This window comes from Alligator sinensis, unplaced genomic scaffold (assembly GCF_000455745.1).
Source record: "Alligator sinensis unplaced genomic scaffold, ASM45574v1 scaffold628_2, whole genome shotgun sequence".
Lineage (NCBI taxonomy): Eukaryota > Metazoa > Chordata > Crocodylia > Alligatoridae > Alligator > Alligator sinensis.
Window position 1 is genome coordinate 4,600,358 of NW_005841833.1, and position 12,254 is coordinate 4,612,611.

General features: G+C 53.7%; 2 protein-coding genes across 2 annotated transcripts in view; both read right to left on the minus strand.

Moving 5' to 3' along the window:
* B3GNT4 (UDP-GlcNAc:betaGal beta-1,3-N-acetylglucosaminyltransferase 4) overlaps nucleotides 1-2,306 on the minus strand; it is a 5,127-nt gene extending 2,821 nt beyond the window's left edge. Inside the window, exons 1-2 of the mRNA XM_006015190.3 lie at nucleotides 2,256-2,306; nucleotides 184-2,102 (exon numbers count right to left, since the gene is read on the minus strand). The gene's annotated coding sequence lies outside the window, so the exon portion shown is untranslated. The remainder of the gene's footprint in view (nucleotides 1-183; nucleotides 2,103-2,255) is intronic.
* Nucleotides 2,168-10,264, minus strand: LRRC43 (leucine rich repeat containing 43). The gene is given in 10 exon segments (XM_025199111.1): nucleotides 2,168-2,459; nucleotides 3,101-3,190; nucleotides 3,389-3,528; nucleotides 3,930-4,050; nucleotides 5,274-5,437; nucleotides 7,245-7,483; nucleotides 8,380-8,516; nucleotides 8,705-8,815; nucleotides 9,334-9,612; nucleotides 9,992-10,264. Coding segments are annotated over 10 exon segments (1,839 nt in total). The 3' UTR covers nucleotides 2,168-2,174.
* Nucleotides 10,265-12,254: the final 1,990 nt, after the last annotated feature.

Sequence of the window (12,254 nt, forward strand, 5' to 3'; positions counted from 1 at the left end):
TCGCTAGCCGCCGCCGTGGTGGCAGCCCTTCGAGACCTGTAACCACAGGCTCCTTCCTGCAGCCGGGACAGCTGCGCCTTGGCCGCCCCCAAGGCAAGAGCTTTGTCCCCAGCCCTTCGCGGGAGCGGAGAGAGGCCCTGCAGCTGCCTCGACAGACAGCCCCCCCGGGTTTTATTTCAGGACCTGACACCCCGCGCGTGGCTGCGTGTGGGCGCGGGTCCCGACTCCTTGCTGTCATCTCCCGGCGTCCGACGCCGCCGTCCAGCGAAGCAGCTGGACGTGCAACTCCACGGTGAGAGGCACGGGCTGGGTTTCTTCGTCCTCTTTCATTTCAGGAGATTCCTTGCGTTTCCCTTTTCCTGGAGAGAGAGTTCATCAGTCGCGCGGTCCCTAGGGAATCCCTCCGCGCCCCACGAGCTGCTGCTGCCGGTCCGGGGCCTGCACACGGGTCTCGTGGACCGCAATCGCAACCCGGATGACGCGACGACGCGAAAGACGCGGCACGGTTTTGGGTTCCTATTTTAGAGTCGCTCAACAGCCCTACTTCCCTAGCTGCACAAATTAACAGTTGCGAGAAACACAGATAATCTGTTTAGGGGTAAAATCGCCTTTTAGGTGCTTCTCGCCAGCCCGTGTGGGATCTATGGTTCGCACCTGAGCTGTGGAGCTACAGCCACCTCTTTGCCTGTGGACCTGCAACCAAAGGGAATCAAATCCTTCCAGAAGCTGGTGCACAAAGCTGGCTGAGCCAGAGGTATTACTGGCCTGTTACACTGCCTCCCCATGCTGGCACTCAAGGAAATGGCTGGCAGGCCCTAATCCGTTAAAACTGCAGGAAACACCAAGCTAAAATCTGCTTTATCTGTATGGCTTTGCCAAATCACTGGCACGGCACTGAGCTATTTATTGTGCACCAGCCCCCACCAAGGGTTTGCAGCTGTTGGCACAGAGGAGCTTACATCTGTATGCGTGCAAGTAACAGAAATGAGAAGGAAACCACAGGCGCCTGGCTCCGGTGTGGTTTGCTGCACACAGGTATCGTGGGATGGGCTGGCACCGTGTTTGTGGCATCCTTCTCTGGGTGGTGCCTGGGCAGTGACCCAACTTGGGCACGGCTTCCTGGAGCTTGCAGCTTCCGCGGATGCGTAGCGTTCATTTCAAATGTGCGCTCTGTTCAAAAGCTATCCTTACCTGCAACTCCTGCTCGGGCTGGACAAGCCACTGGCTGGAAAGAGGCTGGCACACTGCCTTCCGGAGCACGCACCAGCCGGGGGAATTGGAGAGCTACTCAGGGGTACAAAAAGCTCTTTCCTCAGATGCCGCGGGTGTCCCCCATTGCTCTCACCACTCAGAGGTGGGAGATCAGAGTCGCAGAGGAAGGACTGGGTTGTGAAGGGGTTAAGTGCCTTGCCCAGGTGAGATGGTAAGCCAGTGGCAGAGCTGGGACCAGAAGCAAAGACTGCCAACCCCTACTTGAAGGACCAGAGAGCCTGTCCCCCCAGTGAAGCAGTCTGCCAAGCAGGACCCTGGGGATCTACTCCCAGCCCTGCCACAGACTCGCTGTGCGATCTCGGACAAGTCACTTCCCCTTCATAAGTCCCAGGGACCACGGCTGTGCAATGGAAAGAGTAATACTTAGGCATCTTGATCTGCAGACGAAAAACACTGTGAGACTGCTAGGTGTCAGTCCTGGCCGTGTGCGACTGCTACATAACACCCTCAACTAGGTCAGCTAGTTCACATCCTGGACTAGACAGACGTACAGCGTATGTTCGTGCCCCAGACGTACAGTGTGCGTGCAGATCCCGGTTCAGCAAAGTTTAATTGTAAGCGTGAGAACAGTTCCCACTAGCTCAGTGCAAGATCCCGCGTACTCCAGGTGAGGACCTTGCTGCACAGCGGGAAGGGGGAGGAAGCTAATGCTCCCTCAGGCCAAGTTGGGTTTCTCGTGGATGCAACATGCCATACACGCAGTAAAAACGGTGACAGCTTACACAGGCCCACCCCCCATTACCTTTGGCAGGTGCCGTGGGTTTCTGGCTTGCTGTGCTTTCTCCCTCTGGTTTCGGCTTTTTGCTCCTGTCTTTGCCCTTCTTCCCCTCCTGCAGAACAGAAGTGTTTCCTTGCTGAGTGGGAAGGGGCTCAAAGCCAAGAGTTTAGCCTGTGAAACCAAGCTAAACCCTGGGGCAGATCCTGAGAGGCACCGAGCCTCTGCAAACAATGGGGTCCTGGGGACGAGGAGGACAGGCTGTTACCTTCTCCTTTGGAGAGGGTGGTCGAGTAATTCTCTCGGGGATCAGGACTCCGAAGTCACACACCATTGCCACAAGTCTGTCTCCTGCCAAGAGGCTTTCTAGCTTCACGTGTCTGGCCCCCAGGGTCCTCAGGATGGGTGGGTCGCTGCGGAGCTCAGCTGGGGCTTCCTTTTTCTGTTTCGGCTTATCGCTGGGCTTAGCGCCCTGCACGGCACAGATGGGAAAACACGTCCAAGTGCCCTGAGGCTCGAGATGATCATAGCCCCTTGAAAAGGTATCAAGACACCCTGGCAACAACCCCCAAGAGTCCAGTCTTACACACTCGGTACTACAGTCTCAGCTCTCTGCATCCTGAACCAGGACTGAGTGCAAAGGCTGCCATCAGATGCCACCCTCCCAGACTAAGAAGGTGTAGGGGGACTTCAGCAAGAGCTTTGGAAACATGTAAGAGGGTTTTCAAAAACCAAAGCTCTGATTATAACCTGGCCCCTCCAGGGAGGAGGGGCTCAGTTGCGTGTGGGAACAACTTCTGCCAAACAAAGCCCGACAGGACAGAGAAATATGCTCTCATCTTTTTTGGCTCCCATGGCGGGTTTTTTTCTTTTCCATCCAATATGTTTGAAGGCAGCCCCCACCTGGAACCAAAACCATCATATGACCAAGCCTAGCCGTTGTCTCGGCACCCCCTTTGAGGGGTCCTGCAGAAACACAGGTCGTCTCTGCTCTGGGGTGGGGAGCAGTGAGCTTGGAAGCTTTGGTAAAAGTAAACTGGCCTTTTCACCCATATTTCCTTACTCTTTGCAGGGGCCTGTCTTGTCAGCTCAGCCAGTCTCCCATCCTCTTACCTTGGCACTGTCCTTCTGTTTGTCCTTCTCTGCTTTCCCCTTCTTGCTTGCATTTTCAACCGGAGATGCAATAACAGGCCAGGAAAGCACCTATTGAGACATAAGAGCCTGGTTCTCATGCTGCAATATTTGGCCTGTGACCAACACAAGAAGCCCTCCTCTAGGAGAGGGGACTTGTTAACACATACAAAAAAGGGAACACCAGCATTGCAGTTCACAGTTAAGAACTGCTCCTTCCCTTCCCAGCCTGACTTGGTCCCCTGAAACCAGACCGTGCAGGGCATTTACCTTTTCTTCCATAACGGTGACGGTGGTTCCAGCCCGCAGGTAGCCCTTCAGGGCTACAAGATCTGTCACCACATGCTCCTTCCTGTAGCTGCACTCAACAGTTTCTGCCCAGGGCTTTCGAAGGGTTTGGTGTGTGTTTGCTAGGAAAGAAAACACAACCGTAACAATGAAAACAAACCGCCTGTCCACCATTCCTACAGTTAGAGTGCGACTGTAAGCTTCACCCTATCATACTGTCACTATCCAGCTGAATGCAAGGATAGATTCAAAGCAATCCTCAAAGACGTGAGAATCTGGTTTGCGTTCACCTGACTTGTTTGGGCAGCAACACCCACCCTGGATCAGGTGACCCGCTGGAGAATAATACCACCCATTCATTATTTATAGGCCCGGTCTTGATTACGGAGCTGGCTGTGGCCTACACTGCTGGGAACCTTGTTAATGGCAGCGCATTCGAAAGAGGCAGCTGATGACATAGCAAGGAGAATGATGTACGCCCCACGTTTGCTTGACATGAAGGATTTCTCCATTCTGTGGTTACCAGGATTAGCAGACAGCTCCTGTTGCAATAGAGACTGCACTTCATCCCCTTCGTGGGTGTCCCTTTGCGGACTCTTGGGGTATGGTGTAGCCACAGCAGAGCTCTCCTGGAGTTTGGGTACCTATAACAGAAAGGCATGAAAAGCAGCAGTGGGAGAGGCCAAGTGATGGCTGAGACTGCAGCAGGGCACAGCATGCAAGGGGAGGAAGGGGGCAGTGCTGAAATACCAGTCCACAGTCTCCCTCCATCACAAGACCCAGGGAAGGTGCACTGGCAGGCCAGCAATGCTGCACAGGGTCCTCCTGATGTCCCCGGGGCTAAGTCCACATACTTCAATACATAAGAGCACCCCTCTGTACAGGGGGGTAGGTTGTAGCCGTGTTGGTTTACGCAGACAAGGTCCTTTGTGTAAACGTGATATCTTTTATTAGACCGACTCAAATAGTTGGAAAAATTCTTCCTAGCAAGCTTTCGGGTTTAAAAACCCTTTGTCAGGCTGAGGAAGCACCCGCAGATCCAGGAAGAGCTCACACCAACTGCAGATGCTTCCTCAGCCTGACGAAGGGTTTTTAAACCCAAAAGCTTGCTAAGAAGAATGTTTCTAACTATTTGAGTTGGTCTAATAAAAGATATCACGTTTACCCCCAAAACCTTGTCTCAACACCACAGCCTGCTGCAGCAGCAGAGCGCGCGGGGCCGGGGCCGGGGCCGGGCCTGGAGAGGGTCGGCTGGTCTGCACGAGGCGGTGGAAAAACATCAAGACCACATTTGCAGCCTAGCTGTGCATCAACCAGGGCCGCTATGTTACAACATTTTTAGTTCATTACATTTGCACTTTTTATCTTCCTTTTCTCCCTTTCCGGTTCATGGTTTGAAATTTATCTCTGCAGTGAGAAAACCAGAAACGTGCTTTTCTTTCATTTGAAGCTGAGATTCTGGGGTGCTCACAAGCCTCAAGGGCCTGGAGCTTCAAAAGAGGTATTCCAGTGGGTGAAATTTGCAATAGAAATCAGCAGTGCAGCTGCCCCACGCTGTCAGGGACCAAATCTGAAGGGGCGACGGGAAGTTAGTTTCCAGGGCCGAGTCAATCTTTGCTGAGATCTCGAAAAGGAGGCAGTTGTAGGCCCATGTTCTCTGTGATACAGGCGGTGTCCCCTCAGACCTGGGCTGCTGGGAACTCACCAAACTGATTTCACACAGCCCCGTTAACAGCCACTGGATGGGAACAGCTTCCAGTCACTGCTGACCTGGGCTGTGCGACCTGGAGGCGCAAGGCTGCCGATCCCTCTAACCCACCGCCTCCCAGGTCCCTTGATGTATGCTGTAATCCCGGTGTGCACGGACCTCAGCGCTGTTTTCCCCCTCGGCGAACTCATACGTCACATAATAGCTGTAGGCAATCACTGGAGAGTCTAAGCCGCTTTCCAGCTGCTCCAGGGTGGTGGGGCAGGGGATGCCCTGGATTTTTCCCACAGTCACGACTATTTGTGCTTCATTTACCATAAGCTCTGAAAAGAAGACAATCCAACCACTGAGCTGCCAGGGACACGTCCCAAAATAAGTCAGTTAGCACGCAGAGTAAGAGCTCTTTTATGACAGCGACAGAAAATCCTCTGCTTCAGCAACCCATCCCTGCTACCGCAGCCTCCCCATAGCTTTTGGCCTGCTAATGCCATAGCGAGCGTAGGCCACGTGGGGTCACTCACAAGCCATGCAAACAGCTCCTTTTTCTCAAGCACTGGCTTGCTGTGTTCCCAGAGACAGTTTGGCATGATTACCCCGCTTCCAGGAAGCAAACCCAAGTGCACAAGCAATATCCTGAGCTTGAAGGAGGGCTCCTTTGCTGAGGGGAACGTGAACCCACGTCCTGGGGGGTGGGCAGGTGCCTGCACGCAGCTGCCTACACGTGGGGTATTTTCCTACTGAAAGTTGAGCATGTGGGGAAAAGCTTCTCGAGTCAGGACCCTTGTTCTTCACCAACCCACAGGGCGAAAACATGACCTAAAATCACGTACAAGTCTACAGCCCACCAGCTTGCTTATTTCTCAGCCTGGGTCATCGTTCACTTGAGGCGAGGCCGTAATGCTTAATCCGAGACAGCCTACTCCTTGGATAGCAAAAGGCTGATGCTACTAGGAAGGAAGGTTAGCATCTCACAGCAGCCGGGCTGCAGGTCTGAAATCCAGGCGCTGCAGATCCTCGCGTCCAGGCAAACCAACAAGGGTCACCCTCTAGCTAGGCTGTTATGAGGCTGCCAGCCAGGTTGCTGGCCTATGTGCCCTAGTGCAGGAAGGGTTAGCACACTTTCCAAAGTCTGGCAGGGCACAGCTTTGGTGATTACATGCAAGACTCACCCCAACAAAGCTTCTCCCTCAGCCAAAGCAGGCTGCAGGCCCAGAAGCCTTTCCCTCTGCATCTCTCCCTGCAGCCCCTCTGGGGAACCAATTTCTCACCTGCAATTCTTTCCCCATAAAAGTTATTTCAGACACCGACAGCCATGCTCTGATCCCTTCTGCTGGTCTAATCATCCAACAGGGCTGGCTGGCCCTTGCAGGGGTAGATCTACCTGTCACACCACCCATCTCTGTGGTGTCTGATATAGGTGAAAAGTTCCTACTGATGCCACTGGAAGTCATGAGTGTGCAAGGTTCAGCGCAGGGAACACATAGCAACACTGGCCTAGTAAAATCATGGGCTGCATAACGAGTTTCTCATCCTTCTTACGACACACAACTGGCCTTAACACTCAGTGTGATTTAAAAACACAGTGATAAGACATCCCTTCCACTCATTCATTTTAAAGGCACTGGTTAATTAATCCCTGCATATCTGGCTCACCCTGTGAGCCAGATATGCAGGGATAATGATTTTAATTTTCTGGCTTGGAAAACTAAGGCAGAGAGCAGGGGAGTAAACTGAGCAAGGGAAAAGAGGAAGTCATTAACCCCGTTTTCTCAATCAGCAGAGGAGGACGTAGGAGACAGCTCCGACGCTACAGCATCTGCCCTCTAACCAAGAGGTTACCGGTTCCCAATCTGACATCTCCCACTGAGTCCCTTCTTGCATGGAGCGTGTGGCGCAGCAGCTCCCACGCGCTCTTTACTGAAATGATGGTGGGTTGAGTTTGATGAGGGATTCGGGTCACTCTGGGCTGCTTCGGGGGCTGGGCTGGAAAACTTTTCAGGCCCGTTCCAACCCCCTGCTTCTACGGTCAGTGGATTTAGGGGATTCCTGGTCTCATGTTCAATCCGCTCAACCTAGCTGCCTGTTGACAAAAATAAAGATGACTGCTATACTTACAAAACAAAGTCTCACCTGGCTGACTAGACAAACCATAGAAGCGATGCTTCTCATCAGGCAATATGCTCACGTCGTCCAGGATGCAGAGCTTGGGCAGGCTGTCTATGATAAAACCTCTGTAACCAGGAATAAGAGCTAGTGGATTGCCCTGCAGCACGAGGACTCGGAGCTTCCTCAGAGTGGCCAGTTTAGAGACTAGACCCAGCAGATCAGGAAAATTATTAAAACTTAGGTCAAGAGAGAGAAGATTTGGCCTAAAAGGGAATAGAACAAAGGTTAGGGTGCGTGAACCCAACCTAATCACTGGTTGCAGTCTGGAGCATAAGCAAGACTCTGCCTGAAATCTAGTTACCCGTTGTTGTGTTACACGCCTCACCCTATGGCCACAGTTTGCAGCTCCTATAGAAATCAGCTGGATTCAAGTAGAGAGCCTAGCACTTACATCCTCCATCTGCCAGACTCCTGTGCCATCCAGGCCACGATGCGCACAGGATACGCATCATGTCAGTGAGCTAGTGCGCTGTGTCCTTCAGCAGCACAGGGTCTAGTCCTCACATACCTACTCAGGGGAGACTCCCATTAAATATTGCAGGAAGCCACGTGTATAAAATGCTAGCTGAAATGAGAACCAAGGAACAACTGCCCAATCAGACCCATGGTCCTGTCTACAGCAGAGATCAGTACCAGCTGGTCTAGGGGAAGAATTGCAATCCCCCTCTTCCAGTGAAGCAACCTGCCCAGAGGGGAACCAGTTTCCTAACCCCCCCTCACTGAGTGCCATTGTTAGCACTTATTGAGCTGTACCACTAAAGTGCCTCAGAGCTTTCCTCATGGCATACGTTCTCCCAGTATGCCAGGTGATGTACAGACATCAGAATAAGAGATGGGACTACAGTGGTCAGCATGACAAGCAGTAGTCTCTGTACACCAGCGGCCTAGCTGTTGTCAAACTGCAGGCATCGGGGCAAAGGAGTTAGTAGGTGAGGTTAGTATTTCACTTCTACATTACTGCGGTGCTCTCTGCTTGCTAGAGTTACTCAGATTTGAAAAAACAGTTCGAATCACAGTGAGCAGGCGCAGATCCCAATGCATTGCCTTACACCAACTATTTTAACCGCTGCCGTGATCACTGCTCAGCCTGTGGAGTTACCAGAACTGTCCAGTGAGATGCTCATCCTCCGACGAGCCAAGCAGGTTGTAGCCCAGCCCCAAGTGCTGGAGCTGTGGTGGCGGGTGAGAGCACAGATCCTGCAAAGCAACTATCTTGTTGCCGCAGAGCTCCAGGACCTGCCAGGGAAAGAAGAAGGATCAGCTGGAGGATTGGGTGCTTCGACGCTGCTGTTTTTTGGTGCCCTCTTCCCACCGCTGCTTTCAGCACAGCCTGTCACTGCCATGTGTTAGACGGGAGAGGGGCTCGGCCTGTCCTGCCTCCACTGCCTTACCCCAGAAGGATGCATAGGCTCCAGGTTGCTTACTTTCAGCGTTCTCGGGAGGTTGGCGGAGTTTATTTTGCTGATTTTATTCGCACTGAGCACAAGCTCTTCTAGGTTCTGAAACTTTAACAGCTCCTCATCCACTTCGCTCACCTGGAAAGAGATTCAAATTCACCTTCAGCTGCCTGTCTCTGATGCACCGACACGTACATCCTAGCACCGTGATGCAAACACGCAGGGCAAACGCTGGGGCCTGATGCTGTAGTCCTTACGCTGGCAACACCCCCCCTGGGTTCGGTGGGTGCATACTCTGATTTTGCTCCCTGCGGGCCACGTAACACGCCTGACTGCACATACTGTGCTGGGGTGCTGAAGTTAACGTGGCTTTGCCTCGGTGGGAACAGCAGCATCACAGCCACGCTTCGTCCAAACCCTGGGGCAGAGCCGGAGAGCGCTGGTCTCCTGCCGCTCCCACTGCACTCAGTGGAGGCTGTCGGCACTCGGCACCAGCACAAAGGCTGCTTTGTGCTACAGCCGTGTTCACCCAGCACCCATCCCGAGTCAGCGCTCCTAGGGCCAGCACGGCCGAGACCTCGGGAGTCCCCGGCTCCCCGCCTTACGCTCAGCTTCTCTATGCCGAGATAAGGGAAGATCCCAGTGGCTGCACTCACTCCTTTGTCCACGAGCCGCAAGGATGTGAAGAACAAGAAGATGAAGCTGTCCTGGATGAGCTGTGGGGACTGCACAGCCAGTTCCTTCAAGTGCTGGTCCTCAGGGCTGCAGCCAGGCGGCAGGGCCCACGGCGAGCCCTGGCTGCTCACAAACTCCATTAAAGCCTCCAGGCTCTCCTCACCAGGAACGTCGGCCTCCTCGCCTGGGGCTGCGCCTGCCGCTCTTCGGGCCACGTGTCCATGAGGTGTCTTTTTCCTTTACTCGAACCAGGATTTGTTCTGCGCGGGACAAAAAGGGGGCAGAGGAGCATGTCCACAGGGGAGCAAGGACAGAGAGACTCCCCGGGGCTGGGGCTGAGCCATCCCGCCTCCGTGCCGCTGTGGGGCGGGGGGCTTAACAAGCTACATCCACCGGCTGCAGGTGTGTGAGGCTGCTCTCCCCAGGGGCCTCCAGGATCCACGAGGGCAGCCCCTCTCCTGGACAGCCTAGTCTGTCGCGGGTTAAAGGGGCTGGATGCAGCTTTCCGGGGAGCAAAGGGAATCCCTTCTACGACCCCGAGCCCTCTTTGGGGAGAGCCTCAGCCCGGGGGAGCCTGGGCGTGGGTGCTGCCAGGTTTGCAGGCAGCTGCAAGACGCAGTGACGGGCTCCAGCCCTTACCCAGCTCCCGGTGCCGCAGGGGAATTCCCACAGGTGCAGCCGGCGGAGGTGCGCCCTGAAGGCGGCCGAGGCGCAGAGGCCGGCCATGGGCAGCGCCCGACCGAGAGCCACACGTGGCTGCGATGTCGTGATTCCCACGGTCTGCAACAGCACCGCGTCCTGGTTGCTAAGAGACAGACTTGGTTGCTGGCCAACGCCGGTGCTAGTGTTCCACGCGCTCCCAGCCCCGAGGATGCACCGCTTTGCACGCTCGGGCCAGCTGTGCACGCACATTGCAGCTGCAGCCCTGCCTGCCTGTGCACGTCTGCACACCTGTTGGCTTGTACGGCTGCAGGAAGACACTATGGACAAACACCCCCGGCCGCACCCCGCGCCCGTGATGCTTGTGGAGACACACGGCTGGGCTAAGCAGCTGCTTCCCCGCCTCCTTGCTGTGCCCAAGTGGGGTGAGCTAGGCCACCTGGCAGCACAAGGGAACAGCAGTTCTGGGCACTGAAAATCCCCCGGGGTGATTTCTAGGATGGCCACAGGCTCCATCTGGCTCAGCGTGCACTAGCCTGTAAATAATTGCCCGGCGAGTGCCAGGAGATACAATGATGAAGGCACAGAGCAGGCCTGTGACCACTGCACTGCCTTACTCTTCAAGGGCAAAGCAGAGCTTTGGGAAGAAGGTGTTTTTCCCCTCTTCATTTTCACTTTCTTCATTATGCTGGACTGAGAACAAACCAGCTTTCCTGGAGTTGTATCCGTGTCCAGCGAAGCCTGGCCCGAGTTCTGCGGCTCTGATCCCAGCTCTTTCGTGGGCTCTCCCTGTGGATTTGAGCCAGCCACTGCATGTCTTTGCACCTGCATCTTCCCATCTGTAACACTCCTGCCCCCACAAGGTGCATGGGGATCAACTAATTGATGTCTGCACAGGACTACCTCCCTCATTGCAAACACTGCAGCGCAGCCCTTGTAAGAGGGAGTGTTCTCTGGCTCGTTTATTTGTTAGTGGTGGCTGGTCCCCTTCACCCATCTGCTTGCTGAACGTTGCTCAAATTTCTCCTTGTAAGGAGAAAATTATTTCTAAAAGTTAGTGAAACTTTAGCACCTCTTGCATTTACACAACAGCTTCAGCTTCTCCCCTTGTCACCCATCTCACACACAAGCTTTTAATTATTGTTAAAACTTCAGCAGCTCAAGTTTCCAATCGCTCTGGTGTATGCGCCACTTAAACTGTGGAACACCGAACTTCCATTTGCACTGGACAGATGCTGATCTGCCGCCTTATCAGCACAACTGAGCATTGCTTATCACTAGCACGCACTGATAAGGAAAGGATGTGTGCAGGCACATGTGCACACACATGCACGCACACACATGCACAAGATAGTTGCCTGGGGTGGTACAACTGTGCAAATGGAAAATCCCAACTCCTATGGGAAATGCACTAAAACCTAATATAACCACTGAGAAGCAGAGTTACAAGTCAGCGGCAGAGGGGATTTCTTGCATGGAAAGCCATTCTTTTTATTATATATTACCACCAGTGCTGGGAATCCTAGTCACGGTCCAGGATCCCCTTGTGCCAGGTGCTGTACAAATAACAAAAAGGCCATCCCTGATCTCCAAAGCAAACCAGACAGGAGTTGGGCTGCTGATGTGCCGACCAGAACCGTGTCATTGTGTCTCTGCACTCGCCACTGCCCTGTAACCATCTGCTGTCTCTTCTCTCGCCCTCAGGTCGTAAGTTCTGCATAGAAGAGGTTGCTTTTCCTATGCTAGTACAACATCCTGTGGTCCAGCACTACTGCTCCTAGGCATTACGGCAATACAAATAACGATCATCGTTGAGGTATGCTATAATACAGGCAGACACGGGAGTGCAAGGAAACAGAGAGACAATATCGGACGGCTTCATTGACGATGGTCTTAGTTCCCGTAAGTGGAACAGGGACCTGATTACGTGAGGTGCACCCTAGTGATTCTACCAGGAGATCCTCATCCTGTGCTGCAGAGCAAGGCAATGGCCCCAGCTCTCTATCGAAGTCCCTGGTGATCAGATCTTGAGGAAAAGTCTTCCTGACTCCAGATCAAAGCTTCAACACTAAGCTTGTGAGCAAGGCTCACCAGCCAAACACCTAACAGGTAGGATTCGTAGTACCACCTCAAAACACCTGTCCACCCAAACCGATGCCGTTCCTCCACCTCTCCCTCGCGAAGAAAGGTTGGGGAAATACAACTTGTCAGTTGTGCCTTGGGGGGGGAAAAAATGACAGCA